Source organism: Leucoraja erinacea, chromosome 27, assembly GCF_028641065.1.
Source record: "Leucoraja erinacea ecotype New England chromosome 27, Leri_hhj_1, whole genome shotgun sequence".
Lineage (NCBI taxonomy): Eukaryota > Metazoa > Chordata > Chondrichthyes > Rajiformes > Rajidae > Leucoraja > Leucoraja erinaceus.
The window spans coordinates 14,583,030-14,609,731 of NC_073403.1; the positions used below are offsets into that span (position 1 = coordinate 14,583,030).

At 46.2% G+C, this 26,702-nt stretch overlaps 3 protein-coding genes across 5 annotated transcripts in view; 1 reads left to right on the plus strand and 2 right to left on the minus strand.

The window, feature by feature from the left end:
- cdc27 (cell division cycle 27) overlaps positions 1–1,445 on the plus strand; it is a 57,771-nt gene extending 56,326 nt beyond the window's left edge. For all 3 annotated transcript variants that reach the window (XM_055657123.1, XM_055657124.1, XM_055657125.1), the window contains one exon: positions 414–1,445. In XM_055657123.1, coding sequence (XP_055513098.1) covers positions 414–505 — 92 coding nt within the window. In that variant the 3' untranslated portion in view covers positions 506–1,445. The remainder of the gene's footprint in view (positions 1–413) is intronic.
- On the minus strand, positions 1,374–5,962 carry ndufa3 (NADH:ubiquinone oxidoreductase subunit A3). The gene is made up of 5 exons (XM_055657130.1): positions 5,869–5,962; positions 5,552–5,626; positions 5,054–5,131; positions 3,087–3,201; positions 1,374–1,597 (listed from the first exon to the last, which is right to left on the minus strand). Exons 1-4 carry the CDS (start codon positions 5,882–5,884, stop codon positions 3,110–3,112), a joined length of 261 nt encoding a protein of 86 aa, XP_055513105.1. The 5' UTR covers positions 5,885–5,962; the 3' UTR covers positions 1,374–1,597; positions 3,087–3,109.
- Positions 5,963–8,652: 2,690 nt separating this feature from the next.
- Positions 8,653–25,614, minus strand: rnf113a (ring finger protein 113A). The gene is made up of 10 exons (XM_055657128.1): positions 25,458–25,614; positions 21,680–21,759; positions 20,343–20,438; positions 18,548–18,655; positions 18,058–18,167; positions 15,250–15,356; positions 14,353–14,442; positions 11,493–11,586; positions 11,262–11,368; positions 8,653–8,813 (listed from the first exon to the last, which is right to left on the minus strand). Exons 1-10 carry the CDS (start codon positions 25,552–25,554, stop codon positions 8,728–8,730), a joined length of 975 nt encoding a protein of 324 aa, XP_055513103.1. The 5' UTR covers positions 25,555–25,614; the 3' UTR covers positions 8,653–8,727.
- Positions 25,615–26,702: the final 1,088 nt, after the last annotated feature.

Sequence of the window (26,702 nt, forward strand, 5' to 3'; positions counted from 1 at the left end):
TCCAACTTGCCAATACCAATTCTACACCCCAAATATGCAATGGGTTTATTTTAGCGACACAGGATGGAAACAGGCCCTTCGGCCCACCAAGTCCATGCCAACCATTGGTCTCCCTTTCACACCAGTTCTGTGTCATCCAACTTTCCTACACACTTGGGGCAATTTATAGGGGCCAATTAACCTACAAACCTACGTAAATTTGGGATGTGGGAGGAAACCGGAGCACCCAGAGGAAGCCTGTGCGGTCACAGACAAAACTGTGCAAACTCCACAAGGACGGTATCCAAGGTCAAGGTTGAACGCGTGTCTCTAACGCTATGAGGCGGCAGCTCTACCAGCTGCATCACTGCTGTATGTGTGTATAAAAGATTGCAGACTTTCTAGTTAACTTCCTAAAAATCTTGTTTTTACAGCTGGAACAGATGAGTCCCAGGAAAGCAGCATGACCGATGCTGATGACACCCAGTTACATGCAGCAGAGAGCGATGAGAGTTTCAACTTGTAAATGCCATCCCAGCCAAAACATGGTTCCAGAGCAAGAGCTGCTACTCCCAGGCCTTTTCCACTCGTTTTCTCATTATGTCTGTCCTTCTGCTTTGAGCATTTTGTCTGATGCAGTTTGCCAACGTTATAAACGTAGGCTGAAGAGACCTATCACTGGGTCACGATGAAACCTGTCACCAACAACTTTTATTTTCCAGCCTCAATGATATTTGTGTTGAACAGGGGGGCTTTGTTTTTAAATATACTTGTTATAAATGATCTGAATGTGGACCTGCATAACTCCCCTTTCCCTCTGCTACTTCTGCTCATGCAAAATTTGACCTTCACTAAAGATCCAATTATGCTGCTGTTATCAACATCATAAAAGGGGTAAGGGGGGGGGTTGGAAATCTAGTGGCTGGTTTTACCTCAGTGATTAACCAGCAGAAGGTACAGGCGGTCAAATTGGCAGCCATTTTCGAGCAGCACTTTGTTCGTCGTGGCTAAAGTACAGCCTTTGGCCATTTAGTTGCTGTGAATGGAGGTATTCTCTCATCTCGCCCCATCTCCTGTCTTTTATTTCACCATAGAGTGCAGTGCGGCCTTTTCTGTAAAATGCACGCGCTGATTGCGTACAATGATGGCACCGTGCTGGTCTTTCTGTTCCCAGGAACCTGCTGTCACTTTGTGCAACCAGCAGAAGTGTTGATGAATGGAAAATGCAACGTGTGTCTGTATGTGTGGATGTGTATGCGCATGGGTGTGTGAAATCTGGTCTGTTTTTTAAATTTCATTTCTCATTTAAAACTGTAATTTGGTGTCTTAAGTGGATTTTTTTCTGTTGCTTATCCCTTTTAAGTTCAGATATTTGTACAGTCTTAGAAAAAGTCTTTTTGTTAATATATTTGCAACTCAGTTTAATGATGTGAAAAAAAATCCAAAATAAAATACTTTGAAAACCTTTTAACAGCTGGATGTTGATGATGGCTGTCCCCTCTTCAATAATTGGGAATCATAGAATTATTCCAGCAGAGGCCAATCGAATCGACCATGTCGCTGGTAACCTCCAACATGTCAGTGTGACGAATGTAAATGAGTGACAAAGACTGTATCTCTGCAAGCATAAATTCAACACGAGTCAATCGTTTGAAGCGTAAATGTTGCACATACTTGTGGTCCTTACACATTTTACAAAGGATCCATATAACACGTTGATTTCTTTTTGATCCTCTATATCAAGCCCTTTTATCTCAGTTTTGCATTACAATTGCATTTATGTTTGATGTAAAGCCGTTATCAATGTCTGCTCATGCGCGGGGTAACGTGAAGTTCCTGTGCATTCTATTCTTTTTTGCATCCTGATTCTAAAACACAGATTATACAATCCTCAGACTCCTGGTTTTTAATCTGTGCAATGACCCTCACATTTGTCATCTCAGACTGTTATGCCAAGACAGCAGAAAGCAAGCCAGCCTTCATCGGCTATCAGTTGTGTTCTGCTGCCCTGGTCCAAGCATAAGTGTTGGTTGTCAGACTGTCTTTCTTTCCCTCTGCTCTTTACAAAGATGATAATCTGACCACTTGGTGGATTTCAGCATTTTCTTTGGGACCATGCTATAAAATGCAGTCTCATTTACTTGATGCTCCTGTTAGTTACCTTGGGATACATTCACAGTGCTGGATAAATACAAGCTATGTTCCAAGCAGACAGCAGATGGCATTGTAAATCCAGTATTTTGCTGGAACATATTTTACTTGCACAAGAAAATATTTATGGTAGAAGCTAGGGTTCTGTTCCGAGCTAAAGGTTGAAATCTGACAATCGAAGAGGATGCTGGGTGACCATGGTATAAGAGCAATATGCCATCTCTCCAAGGCCCAAGAAAAAGTCTTCCACCATATATGAACTTGCACACTTGAAAAGGAAATCAGGTGCTATCTTTGGCAAATAAGATTAAGGCGAAATACAAAGAGATTTCATAATTATATTAAGGGAAACAAGGTAACGAGATAGAAAATAGGCCCCTCGGACACTAAAGTAGTCAGAAGTACATAGAATTACCAGACAGAGGGTAGATATTCTGAACTTTTTTTCCCCAGGGTGGGAATGTCGAGGACGAGGCAGCATTTCCCAGGTGAGGGACAACGTTTAAAGATGTGCAAGGCAAGGTTTTTTTTTTTACACCGTGCTGGGTGCCTAGAATATGCTGCCAGAGGTGGTGGTTGATGGAGGCAGATACAACATTGGCATTTGAGAGGCTTGTAGATAGACACAGGAATATGCAGGAAATGGAGCAATATGGATCATGTGCAGGCAGAGGATTAGTTTATTGTGGCATCATGGTTGTCATGGACATTATGGACGCAAGGGCCAGATTCTGTGTTGTCTGTAGTATGTGCACGTGACCATCCATCCCAAACCTGCAGTGCTAAACTTTACTAAAGAATTGTACATTTCTGCCCCTTTGAATTTGTCTTCCAATTCTTTGGTACAAATAGCAACGCTCTGAATGGGCAACAAGGAATTCAAAAGCTCTCGGCAGGAACACGTTTTATTTTTGTGCCTTATTTCTTAATTGCACACATCTAGGTTCAAGACCCACCACAAACTAATTCCATGTGCTCGTCAAAGCTTCTTCATCCATTCAAGAGATGGTCCAATTTTGTCACAAGGGTGGGATGGAATATCAGGCATATTGTCATCATCCCGTAAAGGAACTGTTAAGAAACAAACAACAAAGTAATAACTGCGAGGAGAGAAATAATCAACATATTAGCTCAATGAGTATGTTACAAAAAGGCTGCCAAGTACACCATTGTTATAATGAAGCACATGGAATCTATCAGTGTTACAATGGATTAGAAAAGTTCAAAGTAATCAGTCACCAAATTTCAGCAATGGGGAAATTAAGTTTGACCAAATCAACTGAGTTTTTTGAAGAAACGTGCTATGAATAAACAGGTACCAGCAGATGTAATATGCAGCTATGCAATATATTGATTTAACCATACTTGGGAATATTATGTCCTGTTCTGGTTGTCATACGGCAGGAAGAATGCGATTAACCCCAAAGGGACGTAGAAGGCTTGAGTTATGAGAGATTAGATAGGCTGGGAGCAACGGAGGCTGAAAGGTGCCCTTATCAAGGCACATAAAATTATGAAAGACTTAGGTAGGAGAGATAGTCGCAATCCTTTTCCCAGGGTTGGAGAGTTTGAAACTTTACAGCATGGATTTACGTTCTACGGAGAAAGACTAAAAGGGGAGATCAGTGGCAAATGTTTCCACACGGCGGTGGGTATATGGAATGAGCCGCCAGAGTAAACGGTAAAAGTTTAAAAGACATTTGGATAGGGATATGAACAGGAAATGTATAGAGGAACATGGGCCAAATGCAGGAGGTTATCTATAGATGGGGCATCTTCGATGGCATGGTCGTTTGGCCGAAGGGCCTGTTGTCTTATAACTAATGTTCTCTGGATTCCCTGTGGCATTTGATCAGGGTCCACGTAAAAACTTATTGTAGAACATAAAAACAAGGTGTAAGAGATCGGTAATAAAAGATTGTCAAGCTGACAGGAAACATTAAGAATGGACCCTTTTATATTTGGCGCCAGTTAGTGGGTGATATGCCATAGGGATTGGTGGTGGGGCCTCAACCTTTCACGATTTCTATAAATAAATTTAATGAATATGGTGGCTCAATTAGCTGCTTACACATAGATCGAGTTGATAGATAGATAGATAAGTTGTGAAGTGGATGTAAAGCAGCTGACAAAGGGATAGAGATAGTTCAAATGAATGGACAAAAACCTGGCAAGTGAAGAAAAATATCTAAATGGTGAGTTTGCAGAACTCTGCAATGCAAATGGATCTGGTGGTCCCAGTGAATAATTCACGAAAGACTAGTATGCAGGTGCATAAAAAGTTAACTGAATGTTATTGTTTACGGGAAAGGGAAATTAAAAACTAGAAGATCATGCTTAACTATGCAAGGAATTAGTGAAACTACATTTGGAGCATTATGTAGTCTTGGTCTCTTTATTAAAAGGACACAAATTAGGTCTATGTGGTTCATGAAAGCTTATATGACCAACATCTGGAATAATCTAAGGCGAGGCAAATGATCTTGAACAGCAAAGGGGTGAGAGGTTCTCTGTTGGTAGATGGAAATGCAGAGATCAGGTTACAGTCAGATTTGACAAAATAGTGTATCTGAGGAACCAAATAACTTTTTAGTTCATGTCCTAGGAGCAGAATTAGGGTATTTGGCTCATCAAGTTTGCTCCACCATTCAATCATGGCTGATCTATCCTTCTCTCAACCCCATTCTCCCACCTTCAAATAACTCCTGACACCCATACTAATGAAGAATCTGCCTCAAATATACCCAATGATTTGGCCTCCATAGCCATCAGTGGCAATGAATTCAACAGATTCACCACCCTCTGGTGTCTAAAGAAGCTTCACAAGGAGCCCTCAGTGATGGGTACAGTGTGGATGTACAAGATGTCACTGTGAGGGATGTGGGATACATCCCACAGATATAATCGATTGAAATAAACTCACCTGGATACTGTAGGGGTACAGCACGATTCATCTTTGTTTGGTAATGGGCAACGGGGCTCACCCATGGCAACATAAGAGCTGAAACCAGAGCACATGGAGGTCAAATCATTTTCCTCTCTCCCTCCTTCCCCTATCCTCCACACTAACTTCCCCAGTTTCCAAATAGTTTGGTCAGCCCATCACCCCCAAACCACCTCCCTCCACATATTTCACCCCATGATCTTGCTCTTCTTTCTCTGACCATCTTTTTACCTTCGTGTAGCCTCCCTTTCCTCCACCCTGTCCCCAGACTTCATGCTCTCCTGCCCACTCCAGTCCCTCCCTCCACCCTCCTTTCCTCTGCTTACTCCCTTACCCTGGCCCCTACCTCTTATCCTTCACCCGTTTCTCTCCCGCCTCCCCCGCCCCTCTTCACCGCACCCTAACCCCCACCCAACCGCGGCTCCTCTCTCTCCCTCCCTCCTCTATGTATCCCCACCTGACCCATCGTACACTCACCGGCGATGCCGATGGCGAACGATGTCACGATCACCGGCTCCTTCGCCCAGGCGTTCTTCAGAAACGCTGCGATGCCTGAGTGTTGGGGACGGAGATCATCAGACGGATGACAAACCGACCCACTCCCCTCAAGACCAGAGCCTCCCCCTCCAGCGCCAACCCCCGGAGCTGCGGTCCCCGAAGAAACCCCCCTCCCTGCTCACATCGCAAAGACGCCGCCCCCACACCCGACCTCAGGGCAACTCCCCGCCGCCCTGTCACCGGGACCTCGGGCTGACCTCCCCGCCGCCCTCTATCTCTCTCCGCCTCTCACTCACTCCGCAGCGGCGCCATCTTCCTGGACCGTGGTCCCGCCCCCTACACGTCACCGCGTCACCCCGCTCCCTGGACGTCTCGAGCTGGTCCCGCCCCCAAGACGTCACCCCGCTCCCTGGACGTCTCGAGCTGGTCCCGCCCCCATGACGTCACCCCGCTCCCCTGGACCAAAGATCCTATAGCGGAGATCTTTGGTCTCGAGCTGGTCCCGTCCCCAGACGTCACCGCGCTTTCCCCGTACGCGTCCCCGCCACCAAAGATCCTATAGCAAAGCTTCGCTATAAGATCTTTGCCCGCCACTGCCGTGCCCGACGGAGACAAGAGGTACTGGAGCAAAGATCAGTCTGAAGAAGGGTTTCGGCACGAAACGTTGCCTATTTCCTTCGCTCCATAGATGCTGCTGCACCCGCTGAGTTTCTCCAGCATTTTTGTGTACCTTCGATCTTCCAGCATCTGCAGTTCCTTCTTGAACACATACTAGAGGATAACTAGCATTGTTGTGTATCTACTAGAGGAGCTAGTTATGTAGCTAGGTACACAACAATGCTGGAGAAACTCAGCGAGTGCAGCAGCATCTATGGAGCGAAGGAAATAGGCAACGTTTCGGGTCGAAACCCTTCTTCAGACTCCTCTAGTATCTTTGTGCTGGAGTTACTTAGCGGGTCGGGCAGCATGGAATTAATGAATAGGGTGATTTCACTAAAGGTCACTGGAGCGTAGATCCGCACCCACGTGACCAAAATTCTCAAGTGGAGGACACTCGAGGGTTCGGTACATGTTAGTGGATGGGACAAAACGCATTTTCCCACCCGTTAAAAACATAGAAAACGGCGAGGTTGTGAGCTGCAATTTACTGTGCCAGTCGGGGTGACCGTGAGGCACAGCTACCTAGATTTACAGGAAAAAAAAAAGATAGCAAGTAAGGTAAATTCAAGAGGGAACTGAAGGTGCCAAACCGGCGGAAATGAACAGCCGACATTTGCCGTGGATATTTACAGGTCCAAAATATCGGGAATTATCGCGTTTGCTCGCTGAATTTTATCAAAAGTAAGGCATTATTAACTTACTTTTGATAAATTCAGCAAGCAAACGCGATAATTCCCGATATTTTGGACCTGTAAATATCCACGGCAAATGTCGGCTGTTCATTTCCGCCGGTTTGGCACCTTCAGTTCCCTCTTGAATTTACGTTACTTGCTATCTTTTTTTTCCCCTGTAAATCTAGGTAGCTGTGCCTCACGGTCACCCCGACTGGCACAGTAAATTGCAGCTCACAACCTCGCCGTTTTCTATGTTTTTAACGGGTGGGAAAATGCGTTTTTTCCCATCCACTAACATGTACCGAACCCTCGAGTGTCCTCCACTTGAGAATTTTGGTCACGTGGGTGCGGATCTACGCTCCAGTGACCTTTAGTGAAATCACCCTATACGTTTATTCGCCAAGTATGTACACATACAAGGAAGTTGCCTTGGTGCTCCGCTCGCAAGTAACAACAAGACATTCAGTAACAATAACACATAAAACATTAATATGGACGTAACGTTCCGGGTCGGGACCCTTCTTCAGAATGATTGTGGTGGTGGTGGGAGAAAGCTGGAAGAAACGAGGGGGTGGGACAAAGACAGGCGAGAGAAGACAGGCTACAGGAAGGGAAAGAGGGGTTCTGAGAAAGAAGAGCAAGATGCTTTTCTTGCTCTTGTGAGGAGAGATGCGGGGGCAGGGGAGGAAAAGGGATACGGGGAGAACGGGAGGTTGTTAGGCAGATGGTTGGGCCAGCGATGAAAAGAACAAAATAATGATATAAGAAGAGCGAATTGTGAATCCAGAGGAATATAGGTGTGTGCATCGAGGTGGATCACAAGGAAAAGAATGGGCAGAGGGGAAAGAAAAGATGGGGATGTTTGAAAGTTATTTACCTAAAATTGGACACTTCAGTGTTTATTCTGTTGGGTTATAAGCTACTCAAGCAGAATATGAGGTGCTGTTCCTCCAGTTTGTGTTTGGCCTCAATCTGGCAATGGAGGTTAGTGTGGGGAAAGGCAGAAACAGTCTCAGTTCCTCGATGCGGATTTTCCGCCATGTTCGGTGTTGTGACTTGGGACCCATCCCTTCAATGTCAAAGGTCGCAAACTCAGATGTTTCTGGCGTTGTCGGTGTCATCACTCCCCACCCTGGGAGAGGGCGGCTCCGTCCCATGATAACATCATCTGCATCCACCTCCCCTCCGGGTGTCCTGAACCGTGGCTTCTCCCCACCCCCGGCCTTGACCACATCGCTGGAAGGGGACAGGAGGGAGAGGTCTGGAACGTTGAAATATAAACCTGGTCTATGGAACATTAGTTCAAGCCCTTGCACCACTACTGTACCTGTTATGTGTATCCTCCCCTAAAAATGAAAAGGTTACCTTTACTGAGCTACAGTACTACGCTACTGTGCAAAGATCTTAAAGGAACTTTAATCCAAGGGAAGACCTGGTGGCAGATTGCTGGAGTATGAACCCAACAGATTGCACACTGGGAATACCTTCTTGGTTAAATTTCTATTCACAAAACAAGAGGTGACTATGCTGCCAGTCCTTCCCACAGTTCCGGTTTTGAGTCTTTAGCTTCAGGAGAGCCAAAACTTTCCAAGGATCTCTTGTCTTTCCAAGTATAGCATAATCCTGTCTCAAAGATCTTTGGCCAAAACTTTTCTTGCCACTGTGGTTTGGTTTCAAAACATTAATCGGGGATGGAGAAGATTAAGTACAGAAATAAAAGGACTGTAAACAAGGAAGCACACAGAATTATTTGTAAAACAAGTTTATTTTGCTGACCAAAATTTGAAGCATGGTCTATACTGTGCAGAGCGGTGGATGGTGTTACTCCGTATGCTCCACTTCGGATGCTTCATGGGAATGTTCTGCCATGCTCTCAGCTTTGTGCTTTTTCATTTTTGCCATGAGTTCTGCAATGGATAGAAGAAAGTTGTATTAAAAGTCGCCCAAATAATCAGGCTCTGGACACATCAGAACATGAGAAATAATGGCAGGAGTATCCTCCATTCATCAAAATCACAGCTGCATAAAACTTTGGTTAGGCCGCATTTGCAGTATTGCCTGTAGTTTTCATTGCCTCATTACAGGAAGGATGTGGAGGTTTTGGAGAGAATACAGAAGAGGTACACTAGGATGTTGGGTAGATTGGAGAGTATTAGCTGTAAGAAGGACATACTTGGATTATTTCCTCTGGACCATGAGAAGGTGATAGAGAATAATGAATGGAAGCAGGTCTACTACCCGCCCCCCCCCCCCCCCCCCCCCCCTCCTCCCAAACTACTCCAAGATCTGAGGTTGGACAATATCCCTCTAAACCATTTCCATCCCTGTGCCTGTGTAATTGTCTTTGCAAACAATGAGATTGTACTTGCCTCTACAGCTTCATTTGGCAGCTTAATCTCCATACTCGCCACACTGTGTGTAAAATTAGTCCCTCGGTTCATTTAAAGTTTTATCTCTTACCTTCTTAAATCTACGCACTCTAGTTTTAGATTCTCCTACACTAGCAAAAAGACTGACCATTCACTTTATTTATGCCCCTCATGATTTTACATACCTCTATGAAGTCGCCATTCAGCCACCTACACGACAAGGATAAAAGCCCCAGCCTATGGAACCTCTTATAACTCAACGTCCTTTCTATAGCTGGGTGACAGAACTGTGCAGAGTACTCTAAATGCAGCCTCACTAATAACTTGTACAGTTGTAACATGACATCTCAAATCATGTACTTAAAGAGTGCCAAACCTCTTTTTTCACCATCTTGTCTGCCTTCCGCAAAGACTTAAAGAGTGCCCCCCCCCCCCATCTGTCTGCCCCGCAAAGACTCCCCCCCCCCCCCCCCCCCCCTGCCTTCCGCAAAGATCGCTCCCTCGGCAACTCTTGCCAATTCTTCCCTTCCCTCCTGTTCCACCCCTTCCCCGGGCACTTTCCCTTGCAACCGCAGGAGATGCTACACCTGTCGCTTTACCTCCCCCCTCGACTCCATTCAAGGACCCAAGCAGTCGTTCCAGGTGCGACAGAGGTTCACCTGCACCTCCTCCAACCTCATCTACATGTCAGCGGAGCTATATCGGTGAGACCAAACGTAGGCTTGGCGATCGTTTCGCCGAACACCTCCGCTCGGTCCGCACTAACCAACCTGACCTCCCGGTGGCTCAGCACTTCAACTCCACCTCCCATTCCGTATCTGACCTCTCTGTCCTGGGCCTCCTCCACGGCCAAAGTGAGCAACACCGGAAATTGGAAGAACAGCACCTCATATTCCGCTTGGGGAGTCTGCATCCTGGTGGCATGAACATTGAATTCTCCCAATTCTGTTAACCTTTGCTATCTCCTCCCCTTCCTACCTCAGCCCTCCTCTTTTTTCCTTTCTTCTCCCCACCTCCCCCCACCCCCTATCAGTCTGAAGAAAGGTTTTGGCACAAACGTTGCCCATCTCCTTCGCTCCATAGATGCTTCTGCACCCGCTGAGTTTCTCCAGCATTTTTGTGTACCTTAAACTCTTTTTCACCACCCTGTCTAATTGTGGCACCACTTTCATGGAAGTATGTACCTGCACCCCTCGGTCTCTCTGTTCTACCAAACTCTCCAGGGCCACTTTATTTCCAGAAGAGCTGCATTGGTATTGGTTTATTAATGTCATATGTACTGAGATGCAGTGAAAAACCATATATGATTACAAACAAATAGGTAGTGCAGAAGAGAAAGGAAAGAGAATGCAGAACGTAGTGTATACCTCCTTCCGTCACCTTTTCTGGCAGCATAATCCAGCGACTCACCACTTGTCCCGCACATCTCCTTTAAACATACCTCCTCTTACCTTAATGCTACACCATTTAGTATTTGAAAGTTGTATTAATGCTATACATCCCATCTACCTCATTGGAGACCTTTGAACTATCTTTAATCAGATTTCAATGTTATATCTTACACTAAATGTTGTACCTTTATCCTTACCTATGCACTGGGTACGACTTGCTTGTATTCGTGTGACTGTGACTGGATAGCACGCAAACAAAAGCTTTTCACAGTATCTTGGTATACATGACAATAATAAACAAAACTAGTGACGAAAACCTGCCTGTTGTATCTATATATACACACCAGTCTCACGTCAAGACATGTGACGTCATTGGTCTCTCCTGGGTCCCAGTAGGCTATGTACTTTGCACAAAAGTGAAGGTTCACCACCGCCATCTCCGTGGAAGTAAAAATAGGTGTGAATGCACTTAGTTGAACAAGTATGGAGAATGATGCTAAATAGTTAGGATCAGGATAGTTAAATAGTTCAAAAAATGATTCTGGAAGTTTTGGTGCTAAATGCCACTTTAAACAGGAAAGTAACTTTCACGTACCTTTGGCTGGATTAAAGACTCCATTGGTCTGCTCGTTACACACATAACAGCGTTTAGATTTACGGTAATGCTGCAAAGCGCAACTTTCACAGAAATAGTGCTTGCACCTGTGTAAAAACATGCAATTGGTTAAATATCATGGAGAGCATGACATTTCTAAATTAACAACCACCAGATTTCTGGCTAAATAATGTGAAGACCTTGTGGCCTTGTCCTGACAAAGTTACTCACTTAGTCATCACTGGGTTGGTAAATGAGGTCCTGCAGATAAAACATTTAAAAGGCATGGCATCCTCATCACTGCTCACTTCATAGTTCTCGTCATCTGTAAATGAAAGCACACGGTCGTGAGAAGCCACACAACTGTGTCGAAATACCCACAAAGTTGTTCAAATTTGCTCTGATTAACAGAGTGGAACATCCGCTGAACATGGCAGCTGGTTAAACAAAGCTAGTTACCAAAAAAGATCAGTTTGGCAGCTGCTCAAGTGAGTGTCAATTAATGTCAATTGAATCTTTATCAATTAATCAAAAGCTATTTCCCAGTTTAGACAAAACCTCCAAAAAATGGAGTAGATTAAAAAAAATCTGTGAAAATTAAATGAATATGAATATCTGCAGGTTATTAGAAAAAGTTAATATCCCGTGCCGAACAACTTTTTTTCCCCTTAGTCCCACCTGCCTGCACTCATACCATAACCCGAAACTAAATATATCTTACAGCTCAGGAAAAATACTAGATCAGAATTTGCTCTTGCACCCAAGTTTAAGATTGCTTTTTACTACTTTTAAGGAGATTAAAGTTGTTTTTACTTGTAATTATACGGGTGAGATGATAAAAGCTCACGCTGTAAACTTGCTTTTATTTGCAGTGTGGAGCTGTAATTAATCTTTAATGATGCTCTGAGTATTCCGAGAACAAGCCAGTGAAAAGCTGTTCTGTCTCAGATTGAAAGATTCCTCTTTGTCTCAGTACAAGGAAAATACATCATATAGATTTTGAACATGACCGGACTAATACAAGAAATGAAAGCACACCATATAAGCCAGCTTCACCATTTATCGCAGATGATATTCCCATGTCAACTCCATTTTCCAGCACCACCCTTATATCCCTCAACTCCTTAATTGCTAGAAATTTATTGTATTCAATTTATTGCATTTTTGTTATCTATATGAATTGTGTTTACAGGCTTGAAATGCTGCTCCAAGAACGACATTGTGCAGTACATATGAGTATTATACATTCTTGACTCCATTGATTCCTGCCCTTGAATGTACACAGTGACTGAGCATCCAGTCTTCTGGAGTACAGATCTTCAAATGTTCACCATCCTTTGAGAGAATACATTTCTCTTCATTTTTAGTCTTAAAAGGCCTAACCCTTTTTTTTCCAAACTGCACCACCTTTCCTAGATTTACAAAGTATATTGACAAGCATTCGAGTTTCCAAAGCACAGAAGGCTGTGGACCAAGTGCTTGTAAATGGGATTAGGTCACAGGGGTTAACGTGGATATTTGTGGGTTGAAGGCCCCGTTTCTGTGGTTTATTACTCCTATAGTCCTGATATACATCTGTACGGGTGGAGTAAAGGAAAAGCAAAGGCTTGAAATATTAGTGATTTTATATAGACCCCTCAAAACAGTAGTACTAAATATGAAATCAGAGATGCATGCAATAGAGGTACATCTATTATGGAGGATTTTAATCTACATATAGATTATGCAAACCAATTTAGCAATAATATTGCAGAAGAGGATTTTCTGGAGTGCCTTTGCGGTGCTTTAAGAACCATTATGAAGTATCAATCAGCTAGCAGGTCACCCAAAACCGGGTACTTTGTAATTTAAAAACATTAATAAACAATGTTGTGTTGGGTCCTTGAGGAAGAATGACCATAACTTGATTGAATCTTTCACTAAGGTGGAAAGAGAGAGAGAATTGATTCCGAGACAAGGGTCTTGGATTCCAAATAAAGGAAGCCATGAAGGTGTGTGGCACGAGTTGGCTACGTACGATAGATCAGGGAACATTACTGGAGCAGCAGCGGCAAAAGGTTTATGGATGAATCACAATTGCATGGTGCAAATAAAACAGGAAATGTGGCTTAACAATGAATTTCAAAATAAATTAAGAATAGTATTAGATTCAAGGAGGAGAAATATAAAAAGGCCAGAAAATGTCACAAACCTGAGGATTGGGAGTGTGTAGAAATCAGCAAAGGAAGAAAAAAAAATTATTGATAAGAAAGGAGAAGATAGAACATGGAAGAAAGCCTGCAGAGGCCACAGAAACTGACTGAAAATAAATTGATTGTTAAGTGAAGAGAAGATCAGTGAAGACAAATGTAGCTAGCTCTCTTGTAGTCAGACACAAGGGAATTTGTTATAGGGAACAAAGAAATGGGAAAACAATTAAATTCATACTTTGGTTCTGTCTTCAAAGGATGATATAACAGCACCACCAGAAATGTTGAGGACGAGGGAGGAACTAAATGAAATCAGGAAAATGAAGGGATAGAATATTGATAAATCCCTGAGGCTTGATAGTCTGTATTTTGGAATATTTAAGGAAATAAGCAGCAAAAGATACGATTGGTCGCATAGTAGGTTTGCAGATGACATGAACTTTGCGGCTCAATGGATCTACTTATGCTTGTACTTTCTATGACATGACCTCTGGTGCTGTCAGTGCAGAGTTTGCACATTTTGCCTGCTACCATTTACTCCGGGTGCTCAGATTTCCTCCAACATCCCAATGATGTGTGGTTTAGTAGGTTGATTCGATGCTGTAAAATGCCCTTATACAGTGTTGATGAGTGATAAAATGAGTTGATGTTGAAGAGAATGTGGGGAGAATAAAATTGGGATTAATATAGGATTAATTAGTGGTTGTTGGCATGAACTCAGTGGAACAAAAGGCCTGTTTCCATATTGAATCTCATTACAGCATTCAGAATACGTTGCAACCTTCATATTACTTAGTAGTTTAACAAGATGGGTGATGTTCATAGAATGTCACTCAACTCAAAAAGGGATATGTTGTATCGCACTGTAAAGAGAGGAGATTGTTCAGGGTTACAACACTCACCATTTACACTGTAACGGCCTTCATCCAGCTCTCGTTCTATCTGCCAGCCATGCTTGTAGTCTGAGCGGTCGTGCAGGAACTTACAGCTGTCTGCAAGGAGAAGAAAATCCCATTGAACAAAGTCTGAGGAATGTGTGTATACTCTGTCAGCACTGCATGCATCTGGAATATTCAACTCAGTTTGCTTTTCTCCACTGACATTGCCTGGTCTGCTGGGCATTTACTACAGCCATGACTTGCGTTCTACAACTGTTATAAGCCTCTATCTACCTTCATTAATTTACCAACCAGGTGGCTTCATTGACAATATATCACCATGGCACCCTATCTTTCTGCGCTATTTCCATTGTCCTATTACCCTTCCTTTTCTCTGAAGTTCTGACAAAGGGTCTTCAACCTGAAACATTCTGTTTCTTTTTACACAGCTGCTGCCTGACCTGTGACGTATTTGTAGTTTTTTTAAAAATATTTTTGTCTCAGAAATCTAGCGACTGCAGTATTTTGATTTTCCTACTTGGAGGATTTGCCTCCATTTCCAATTTTTCCTTGCTCTCAATGCTGAGCTAAGGTGCAGGGATATCAATACTTGCAGTTCCTCGTCCAGTCCAAGCAGCACGTCAGAATTGATTCTGTGTGCATCAAAACTACTCCTCACCCTCGAGGAACTTCCTATGCATTGTATTTCCAGGACATTGGGGAATTTAACCCTTGCTGAAAGTGAGCCCGACAGTTTCAAACGAAAGATCGCCTTGGCCACAATCATCTAGACCAGGGATCAGTTGGTTCCGAGTTACGGTCAAAGTAAAGGAGTGTGGAAAACTGAACATATTTGCGAAATCGCCTTTCCAACACGCCCATCCCGCCCACCAAATAGAACACAAGAAAGGATAAACTTACCTCCAAACCCACAGAAGCCTGTCTCTTTGTAATCCTTACAGATGTCAGGCTGGTAATCCCACCGCACTGTTGCTCGGAGATGTTCAGGCGCTCGGATGGGTCCTTTCCTGACGCACAATAAGCACATGGTTGACACCAATGATGACAGTCCAAATGGCACATATGTTTGTTGTTACCCAGGCAGTGACAGGTAGCACGGGCGGAAATCGCTATCAAAACATGGGGGCTACACGATTTCTTGGTGGCTGCACGCACGCATGTGCACGCGCGAGGCTTCGGAAGCTTCGGCCGTGGGCCCCGTGGACGGTAATATCGGGAGCTGACCTGGTTGGTGACCAAGTCTGAACTCCAGCAACAGCAGCTTCGTCCGCCCCGAATCGTGGGGCTTGAATCAGCCCGTTCGCAGGGCCTTTCATCGCCCAGCGCGGCTTAAAATCGGCCGTGGGATCTTCCATCGCGGCCGGGCGATGAAAGGCCCCGCAAACGGGCCGATTCAGCCATTCGAAAGCATCCGATAGCCGCTTGAATCTTTCAAAAGCTACAATGGGATGAAAAAAAAACTAAATAACGTGAGTCACCGTGAATGAGGGACTAACCTGCAAGCCAGCCAGGAAACCCGTTTGTCCGGGGACCTTAATGACCTGAACCGTTTAAATTCGCTCCCCGTTTAAATTTTTCCCATCCACCAATACATCCAATTAATCCAAATGGTAATTGTACCCGCAATAGACAGTTTTAAGAAATTCCCCGTGAATACCTTCAGTAATAGTTGAAGGTCAAAACACAATTGGTGACACATCGTGTTAATACGATGATAAGTGACATTTAACAAGCGCTTAACAGTGTCCATTAACAGATCGTTTTTGTCTCAGAGGAATCAAGTGATAACCAACTCCAATCGCTCGACTATTATATGTCTGTGGAATGGATGCGCATGGGGGGGGGGGAATTGTCCCCCACCTCTCAAAACATGGGGGTTTTGTTCTCAATGTATGGATTGTTTTTTTGCTGACATTGATATTGTCTCTCGGCTCAAGTCATCGCTTTTAAAACATGGGGGGGAACTCACACACAATTTCCTGGCCTTTACTCACACTCACTTTTACTCACACTCCCCCCCCCTCTGCTAACCAGGGCTCTCTCACACACACACACTCCCTCTACTTGCTTTAAAAACGCTATTGATACCGACAAGGCCCCAGCCCTTCAGCCGAGCCTCTGCCTTTCCCAGCCTCCCCCTGCCCTCCCCGGGGCCACCGCTACCTGCGCTCCCGGTGCTGCCAGCGCCTTGCTCCACAAGGACGTCTTGTCTCACCCCCCGGACGTCTCCCTCCTTCAATCATCATGTCCCGCCACCCCCCCACCACTGCCTGCTGAATGACGTCTCTCTCGTCCATCAGTCCCACCCCCACTGTCTCGTGGAAAGCAGAGATTTTTAATACTTTCACAGAATCTCAAAATCCGGATTACAAAACATGGGGGGGGAAGGGGGGGGATTGCCCCCCGGATTTCCACCCATGGCTGATTCAGGGGAGCAGTGGATTGCAGGTTCTGCAACAACCAAGCTGGGGACAGCAACCATCGGACAGAGCAATTAGGCAATCCTAGCAATTATTACGAAGCAGGCGCAGTGACTTTGGGGCTGGACATTACCATCAGTGATTTCATCATCATTCACTGCCCATGAGGAACGGGCAGGAATGGCAAATGGATTTTTATACAACTGGAGAATGAGGAGTTGGATTAGGAAGTTTGTCAAAATCCAGTCATATTGTCTAGTGCAAGGGGAATCATTCCTAACTTCTCCAGTCTATTTACATAACGAAACACAAAATCCCTCAACCCAAAATCAGTTTAGTAAACTGGGGGTGGCTGCATGTGTAATATATGCAAAAGGACTTTCACTGAACAGTTGCATGTGTGACAAATAAAGCGCCGTTGAACCACTGAAATCCCGTCTGCACCCTCTCAAACATTTTGTCTCACATGTTCCTGCAGGGTGGCATCCAAGAACTAACACAATAATCCAGTTTTGGCAAACTAGTTTTTTAAAAATGACTTCATGATCCGCTCTGCCTCTGTTTATTCAGACCAGCATCACTGTAATTTTTTTTTAACCATTTTTTCAACCTACCATGCTAGTTTCAACAATCCATTCACTTGGGCAGAGTGGTGGCAGATGGAATTTAATCCAGGCATAAGTGCAAGGTTAAATTCTGGAGGACGATATAGAGCGCTGATGTGCAGAGATTCCATGTGGTGCACGAGGGCGGTTAAAAAGGCATTGGGAAGCTTGCCTATACAGTGCATTCAGAAAGTATTCAGACCCCTTCACTATTTCCACATTTTGTCACGTTATAGCCATTTTAAAATGGATTAAATTCATTTTTTTTTATCATCAATCTACACACAATACCTCAGAATGAAGAAGCGAAAACAGGTGTTTAGAAAATTTTGCAAAGTGATTAAAAATAAATAACTGAAATATCACATTTACATAAGTATTCAGACCCCTTACTCAGTACTTTGCTGTTGGCAGCGATTACAGCCTCAAATTTAAAGGAGATCTTTCCACATGGAGTGATGATATCTGGAACAAGTTGCCAGAGTAGGTGGCAGAGGCAGATAGAATTACCTTTCAAAAAGCATTTGGGCAGGTACTTGAATTTGCCCAATGTGGGAAAATGGGATTAGCAAAGACAGGCATCACTGCAACATGTATGAGGTGAGATAATTATTTCTGTGCTGTACAACTCCAAGATTCTTCGTAAACTTTGGGATATCAGGAAGAGGAGCTTTCTCACTCACCTTACCATTCCCGAAGCTGCATTTGCCATGGACGTGTCCTTGGGTTTAATATATTTGATATAGTTGTTTATACCGCGATAGAGTTTCTCGTCATCTTTCCCTTTCAGTTCCTGCAAACACAAACAGAGCCTCACTCTTAGAATTGAAGCCGAAATAAAGAGTGGTAGTGAAGGCAAACTGCACCTTCAATAAAAACCTCAGGTCAGGTGTATCTATAAACATTATGGTACAGGTCCACCACCGATTTTCCAGCAACTGATGGTCTGGTTACCTCCTTAGACAACAATAGACAATGTGGTTAGGAAGGTACACAGCATATGCATCTTCATTAATCAGTGCACTGAAGGAGGGAGATTATGCTCCAACTTTATAAAACCGTGGTCAGACCTCAGCTGGAGTACTGTGTGCAGTTCAAGTCAGCAAGGTATAGGGGGTATGTGACAGTAGTGGTTTTCCCTCCATTCCTGATGCCACATTGCCGCCGGCTCACCTCTTGGACCTTCTGGCTTCGTTCGAAGATAGCTTGCATATCTTTATCTTTCTCCGTGTCCAACTGATAGACAGCTGTTGCTCCCATGTCTTCTGGCCCCACGGGTTTCTAGGAAGCAGAGATTGTACATTTAGTGCCACAGAGACTTCCAACCAGATCATATCACAACAAAAGCACCACAAAAGTGGCAACACAACTAGCAGAGTCACTGCCTCACGGGGACCTGGGTTCAATCCTGAACTTGGGAGCTAGCTATGTGGAGTTTGCATGTTTCCCCAATACAATATTTATTGTCATTTGAGCCTCAGTTAGGCTCAAACAAAATTCCGTTTCCACAGCCATACAAAGACAATTTCCTACAGACATACACACAATTTAATTCACACAAACATCCATCACAGTGAACCCGCTGTGATGGAAGGCAAAGTCTTTTCTCTCCCCTGTTCTCCATGTCTCTCCCGATGTCCAAGCCCCAGGCGGGCGATGATAAGTCCAACGGCCATTTTAGGCCGTGCCGGGTGATTTACGGCCCCGCTCCCGGTCTAAAAGTCACAATGTTGGAGCCCCCGGCGGGCGCTGTAATGTCCCACGGCCATGAAGCTGTGCCGGGCGATATACGGCCCCGCTCCGGGTCGTTCCAATCCCGCGACACGGGCTGGAGAAGTCGCGTTGCGGGAGCTCCGGGAAGCGGTCTCTCCACCCGGACCCGCGAGCTCCCGATGTCCCAGTCCACCGGACCTGCGGCTGCGTTGCTGGAGCCTCCGAGCCCCAGGAGTCGAGTCGCAGCAGCGAGTCACCACCGCTCCCCACGCTCTGAGGCCGGCCAGCCCCACGATGGTGCTAGTCCGCAGCTCCGCAGTCTCCCGTGCCCCCGGGTCGTTCAGGTTGGAGGCCGCTCCACGGTGCTAGGCCCCAACGACAACGGAGACCCGACAGGGAAAAGGTCGGGTCTCCCGGACAGGGAAGAGATTTTAAACAGTTTCCCCCCCCCCCCCCCCCCCACATATACACAGTTAAAACCACTATTAAAAAACACCAACACTACATTTAACTAGACAAAAAAAAAAAAAAGACAGACGGCTGCAACGGGTGAGTCGCGCCACCAAAATCACCTACTGTAACCAAGTAGGTGCTCCCGCTTCCTCCTACATCCCAAAGACATGTAGATTGGTAGGTTAATTGGTGGCTGTAAATACCCTGATTGTGTCAGTGAGGAGTAGAATATGGGAGCAGTTCATGAGAGTTTGGTGAAAATAAAATAGGATTAGTGTACGATCGGTGCATTGGTGGTTGAGGATTAGTGCAGACCCAGTGCCTGTTTGCCCCTTCCCATACTCACTTTTCTGTCCTGGGCCTCCTCCATTGCCAGAGTGAGGCCACTTGCAAACTGGAAGAACAGGGTATCATATCCCCCATGGATAGCTTACAATCCAATGGTATGAGCATTGAAGACTCCGATTTTAGGTAATCTCTCAACCCCACCTCGACTGTCAGCAAATTATTTCCCTGCATGAACGTAATAATGACTGGCTCTTAATAATGAATGTTCTTCAAAAATTTCTCAGCACTACTCTCCTCTGAATGGTGATCATGCTAAGAACTTGTCACTCCCAGCTCAAAACACAATATAAGCTTGGAGCCCTCCTGGTGAGGTATAATGTTCTTGTCAGTAGCACTCAACTTAAATTCTGAAAACATGTTAGAGGTCACTGATGGCTCCAAACAATCTACACGTCACCCGGACACCCGAGCTGCCAACAATGTGGGTTGCGTCGAAGCGGATACTGATCCTTACCGCTGATCGCGTGGATTTGTAGGAGACGGTGATTTTCTCGGGTCCATCACTGTCAGTGTCACTGTACTGCTCCTTTGGTGCTGCTGGTTTCGCAGTCTGGGAATGATCAAACAGAATTTTTAAAAAGCCAAGAACCATACAGGAGCAGATTGTTTAGCCATTCACCAGCCGAGCACAGGCCATAGACCAACCCAGAACTAAGCAGTAATCTCCATTCACACCTACCACTTTTACCACCTTTTCTGATGACAGCATCCTTTGCTGACACATGGCATTCTCCTACTGCTGGGGCAATGCTTGTGAATTGGGCTCTTTGGATAGTTTGTGAACTTATCTGGAATAACCTTCTGGGAGAGGTGGAGGAGGCAGATTTAATTTCAAAATATAAGAGGCATTTGGAATAGATACGTGGATAGGACAGGTGTAATGAAAATGGACCTCATGGAAGAAGATGGAATTAGTGTAGATAAGCATCATGGTCAGCATGAACAAGGTGTGCTTAAAGAGGACATTTTGATGCTGTATAATTCTATGGCTCTAAAAGCAGCATTGATATGTTAGTGAGTCTAATATCAATGCTAAATTCGGAGGACTGGGATAAATCTGCAATTAGAGCGATGGGGAGCAGTCAAGGACAGATAACATGGCTTCATTAAGAGGAATTCCGATCTGACTAATTTGAGTGAATTTTTTAAACAGGTATCTAATTGTGTTGATGAGAGCAGTGTGGTTGATCTAACGTGGACCTCAGCAAGGCTTTTGACAAAGTCAGACAAAGACGACATGCAAAGATAACAGCCCATGGGATCCAGGGCAATAGGTTAGGGGGAAATGGGTTATGGGTTTGTTGCAATTGCTCTGACCTCTTTGCTAGAGGAACAATGAATTATGGACTTGCAAATTAAGATCCAAAAAGTCTGTGACAAGCGGCATACTGTAGGGATCATTGTTGAGACCCTTGCTGTTTGTAATCTATATTAATCATCAAGATGTGATTGAAGGGGTTATGATTTGTAAATCTGCAAATAACATAAAGATGTGTGGGTTTCTCTCACTGCCATCGACTACTGAACAATGCCAATGTGTTGACAAAATAGGTACAGCAATGGCAAATAGAATTTAATCTAGAAAAAAAAGAGATGATGCATTTAAGGCCATGATACAAACAAAGCATAGGTTCCTCGGAAGTATTCATGGACCTTGATGTACTATGTTGGTACTGCAGTCTTTGGAATTGAGAAGAATGAAGGGTAATCTTATTGATGCATTTAAGAACCTAACTATTATGAATCTACTAGCACTTTTCAACCAATCTGATCCAACACTGCCACACTCACCTTCTGTATCATAGGATTTGACACAGTCTTTCTCTTTTCTCTCCGCACCACTGTGTTTCCTTCGTCATCTCCACTGCTATCTGTGAAACAGGGGAAAACTTACTCAATACAGCAATATTCACTGTAGGTGAACACAATCTTGATAAAGTATGAGATTAACTCTTTAGGGCAATCATTACAAAGTAATAGCAGCATTAAATCTGAGGGCGGCTCGGGATCCAGAAAATTCTGCTGACCACAGCCTCCTTCTGACCAGACCCACTAGTTTTTCCTAACCATTGGAGTTACAGAGTCATGCAGAAACAGGCCCTTTGGCTCACCCTTCCAAACATTGAGTAGCTGTCTCCACTGATCCCATTTATCAGCATTAGGTTTGCAGCCTTCAATGCCCTGGCAATTCAAGTGCCCAGACACCTCTTAACTACCTCAGTGTCTTGGTCTCCACCACTCCCTTCGGCAATGTGTTTCAGATTCCAACTGTTAATCCTGGCCAAATTGGAGAGGCTAGGGCTTTAAAATGGGCTAAAAGCTTCAGGGTTGCTGAGAGATTTGGTCAATTTGGAATTGCTCTCTGCAGAGCTGGGACAGGCTGTGGAGAGGTGCCAGGGTGTCTAGAGCTTAGATATAATTTGCAAGAAAAGAATAAGAACGTCTGCAGACCCTGTCAATTAGGTGCAAAATGCATAGAATTGATTGGATGGTTGCAAACCAGACATACACCTTGTAAATAATGTTGCCGAGTTCAACTTTGCCTAGTGTTGATTGGATGAGGTATTGAGCCTTGTCTGAGTTTCTTGCAAGAACAGGGTAAATATTTCTAAGGTACACAAAAATGCTGGAGAAACTCAGCGGGTGCAGCAGCATCTATGGAGCGAAGGAAATAGGTGACGTTTCGGGCCGAAACCCTTCTTCAGACTGATAGGGGGTGGGGGGTGAAGGAATGAAATGGGGGAGGAGGAGGAGCCCGAGGGCGGGGGGGATGGGAGGAGACAGCTCGAGGGTTAAGGAAGGGGAGGAGACAGCAAGGGCTAGCAAAATTGGGAGAATTCAATGTTCATGCCCGCCGGCCGCAGGCTACCTAGGCGGAATATGAGGTGCTGTTCCTCCAATTTCCGGTGTTGCTCACTCCGGCAATAGAGGAGACCCAGGACAGAGAGGTCGGATTGGGAATGGGAGGGGGAGTTGAAGTGCTGAGCCACCGGGAGTTCAGGTAGGTTCTTGCGGACTGAGCGGAGGTGTCGGCGAAACGATCGCCCAACCTCCGCTTAGTCTCACCGATGTAAATCAGCTGGCATCTAGAGCAGCAGATGCAGTAGATGAGGGGGAGATGGGAAGATGTGGCGAGTGGTGGGGTCACGTTGGAGGTGGCGAAAATGGCGGAGGATGATTTGTTGTATTTACCGGCTGGTGGGGTGAAAGGTGAGGACTAGGGGGACTCTGCCCTTGTTGCGAGTGTGGGGATGGGGAGAGAGAGCAGTGGTGCGGGGTATGGAAGAGACCCTGGTGCGAGCCTCATCTATGGTGGAGGAGGGGAATCCCCGTTCCCTGAAGAGCGAGGACACTTCCGATGCCCTGGTGTGGAAAATATTCCAGATATTCCAAATATTTCTGTTGGCTTCCTTTAGAATCCTGGTTTGAATACAATGTATTAAGCTGCTGTATTATTGGGTTAGGGAAATGTCTGTTATGTATGGGATTAATCGATATCTGTAATTGGATTATTAAGAGACCACCCCCATGTGGTTTGGCCCCTCGAGGTTCCGGGACATATAAAAGTCCACTAGCACGAGGTCCAACGTCGATCTGCTGTGAGAGCATTTGGGACGGTGTGAACTTCTGGAGTGTCTCTGTTTGAGCGAGGCCTAGATCAGGCAGTTACGAGGATCGAACCCGCGGTGGGATAGGTACACTAGTTGAACTGTGATGCTCTCTTGTTAAAATAAAGATTGGTTGTTTCCAATGCTTGGTTCAGTGTTTTTACTGAAACTAAACTGGGGGAAGCTTAGAAACGAGCAATTTACACAACCATCCTCTTATCTGGCCGATCTCTATCGCTCTCATTTCAATTCTGCCATCAGGAAGCAGAGTCTGAAAGCTGTAACCTACAGGTTCAGGAGCAGATTCTCACCAACAATCATCAAGCTATTAAACACTACAACCTCCAAACGACATAGACTTTGGGGCATTGTTTTTAACTTTGTACTATTATTGGGTTTTTTTAATATACTGAACGTTTTTGTTGTTTGTTATGGTGATTACATATTTGTTGTGCTGCTGCGAGTAACAATTTCATTGTACGTTTCGGGACATATGACAACTCAACTCATTCCTTTTCTCCAGAGAGGCTGCCTGACCTGCTGAGTTAATCCAGCATTTAGTGTCTGCACTCAGCTCTGCTTCCTGGTTCCCTGTATATTTTGTTTCCTTATTCATCCTTTCGAAACATAACACCCCTCTTCAATCAGTTCTGAACAGAAATATTCACAGGGTGGATGCCCAGAGTGTTTCCATTGACGCTGTGTAGCGAACTGGGGCACACTTGCAGAATAAGGCTTGGAAATTACTTTCATCATAAAGGGGTGAAACACTGTAATTCCTTACTTCAGAGTTTGAGTGAGTAACCCGAACCCCATCACCTCTCCCTTCCCTCCTCACCATCCCCTCACTCCTCTCCTCCCCCCTCCCTCCTCTCCTCCCCCCTCACTCCTCTCCTCTTCCCCCACTCCCCTCTCCCCCTCACTCCTCTCCTCTTCCCCCACACTCCTCTCCCCCCCTCACTCCTCTCTCCTCCCACACTCCTCTCCCCCCTCACTCCTCCCCCCTCCACTCTCTTTCCTCCTCCCCACTCCTCTCCTCCTCCCCCCCCCACCCCTCTCCCCCTCCTCTCCTCTCACCTTCTCCTCACCCCCCCACTCCCCTCCTTCTCCTCCTCACTCTTCTCCTTCTCCCCACTCACTCTTCTCTTCGCTCCCCTCACCCCTCTCTCCACTCACTCTTCTTTTCTCCCCCCCCTCACTCCTCTCCTCCCCCTCACTCCTCTCCTCCCCATCACATCTCTCCTTCCCCACCTCTTCTCTCCTCCCCCCACCTCCCCCCACCTCTCCCCCTCCACATTCTCTCCCCCCCTCCTCCCCCACTCCTTCTCCTCCTCTCCCCTCCCCTCACTCCCACTCCTCTCCCCCACCCCCCCCCCCCTCCCTCTCCTCCTCCCCCCACCCCCCCCCTCCCCACTCCTCCCCCCCCCCTCTCCTCCTCTCCCACACACACCTCCCCTCCCACATCCTCTCCCCCCACTCCCCCATCCTACCCCCCTCACTCATCTCCTCTCCCCCCCCCACTCCTCCCCCCCTCCCCCCCACCACACTCCCCTCCCCACCTCCCCTCTCCCCCCACCCCTCACCCTCCTCCTCCCCCCCCACACCCCTCTCTCACTCCCCCCCCACTCTCTACTCCCCCTCACTCCTCTCCCTCCTCTCTCCCCCCCTCCCCCCCCCCCTCCCCTCCCCTCCCCCCCCCCCTCCCCCCCCCCCCCCCCCCCCCCCCCCCCACCCCCCCCCCCCCCCCCCCCCCCCCCCCCCCCCCCTCCCCCCCCCCCCCCCCCCCCCCCCCCCCCCCCCCCCCCCCCCCCCCCCCCCCACCCCCCCCCCCCCCCCCCCCCCCCCCCCCCCCCCCCCCCCCCCCCCCCCTCTCTCTCTCCCCCCCACCCACCCCCCCCCACTCCTCTCCTCACTCTCCCCTCCTCTCCTCCCCCCCTCACTCGCTCCTGATCTCCAATTACCTTTCTCGTCTTCCCGTCTTCGTTTTCTTCCTTGACATTTTTTCGCTGATTTTTTAAACATGAAGCTGCAAACGGGAGCCTGCCCGGACTCCGCCATCTTGTCCGCTACCCGGCGCTCAGCGCGGGTCGCCCGCCACAGCGGCCCCTGGCGGCGCGTCGCCGCAGAGCGTCTGCAGAAACCCCAGTAGGTGGAGGGGAGAGGGATGGGGGCAGAATGGACAGGACCAGGGGCAACAGGTAATGGGATAGAGGGTGAGGAGAGGAGTTGCGAGGGTAGGGGCTTCCCCCACACTGCTACACCTTGGAATAACTCAGTGGGACAGGAGAACATCTACCCATGTTCTTCAGAGATGGTGACCCGCTGAATTACTCCAGCACTTTGTGATTTTTAAAAAAATCATTAATGCTGTTCCAATAACTTCCGTACCACTGATGTTGGGCTCACAGGTCTGTGATTACCAGTGTTTTTTCTTCTTATGTTCCCTTCACAACTTCTAGCCTTTGAACCATCAGCAAATGTAATGACCATAGTGGCTTCTTCCAGTCATTTGTGTATTTAACAAATGTGCTTCAGGACCTGTGCGGATCACCTTTAACATCTGCTTTAAGAAGACCACTTTCACCCTGGTGCTAAAGAAAAGCGAGGTAGCATGCGTCAATGACTACCGCCCAGTGGCTCTTTCATCCACCATCATAAAGTGCTTTGAGAGACTGTTGAGACGCACGTTAACTCAAGCCTCCTATACACTTGATTCACTGCAGTTTTCCTACTGTCACAACAGGTGCATAGAAGATGCCATCTCCCTGGCATTACACTCATCTCCCAAACACCTAGATAACATGGACACCCATGTCAGACTCCCACCTATTGACTACAGCTCTGTATTCAATATCACACTCCTGTCCAAAGTCATCTCCAAACTCCTGGATCTTGGGGTCAGCACCCCCGCCAGCCGATCTTCTACTTTCTGACCCATAGGCCACAATCAGTGAACAATACTTCCTCCACAATAATTCCCAACGCAAGTACCCCGCAAGGATGCATTCTTAGTACCTTACTATATTTCCCGTGCACTCATGATTGTGAGGTCAAATTTAGCATGTTTCCAACGTCTCTTACCAACTTCTGCAGATGCCCTGTGGAAAGCATACTGTCAGGTTGATAAGACACAACATACTGGAGTAACTCAGCGGGACAGGCAGCATCACTTGAGGGAAGGAATGGGTGATGCAGACTGAAGAAGG

What these genes read in the sequence shown, in the direction of transcription:
- ndufa3 (XM_055657130.1), bottom strand. An exon ending in GTTCGCCATCGGCATCGCCG is followed by an intron (nt 5,132 to 5,551) that starts GTGAGTGTACGA and finishes CTCTGGTTTCAG; the next exon opens with CTCTTATGTTGCCATGGGTG. An exon ending in TGTACCCCTACAGTATCCAG is followed by an intron (nt 3,202 to 5,053) that starts GTGAGTTTATTT and finishes GTTTCTTAACAG; the next exon opens with TTCCTTTACGGGATGATGAC.
- rnf113a (XM_055657128.1), bottom strand. Translation starts at nt 25,554, where the DNA reads ATGGCGGAGTCCGGGCAGGCTCCCGTTTGCAGCTTCATGTTTAAAAAA. An exon ending in AGGCTTCTGTGGGTTTGGAG is followed by an intron (nt 14,443 to 15,249) that starts GTAAGTTTATCC and finishes TTCTCCTTGCAG; the next exon opens with ACAGCTGTAAGTTCCTGCAC. An exon ending in AGGCCGTTACAGTGTAAATG is followed by an intron (nt 11,587 to 14,352) that starts GTGAGTGTTGTA and finishes TTTCATTTACAG; the next exon opens with ATGACGAGAACTATGAAGTG.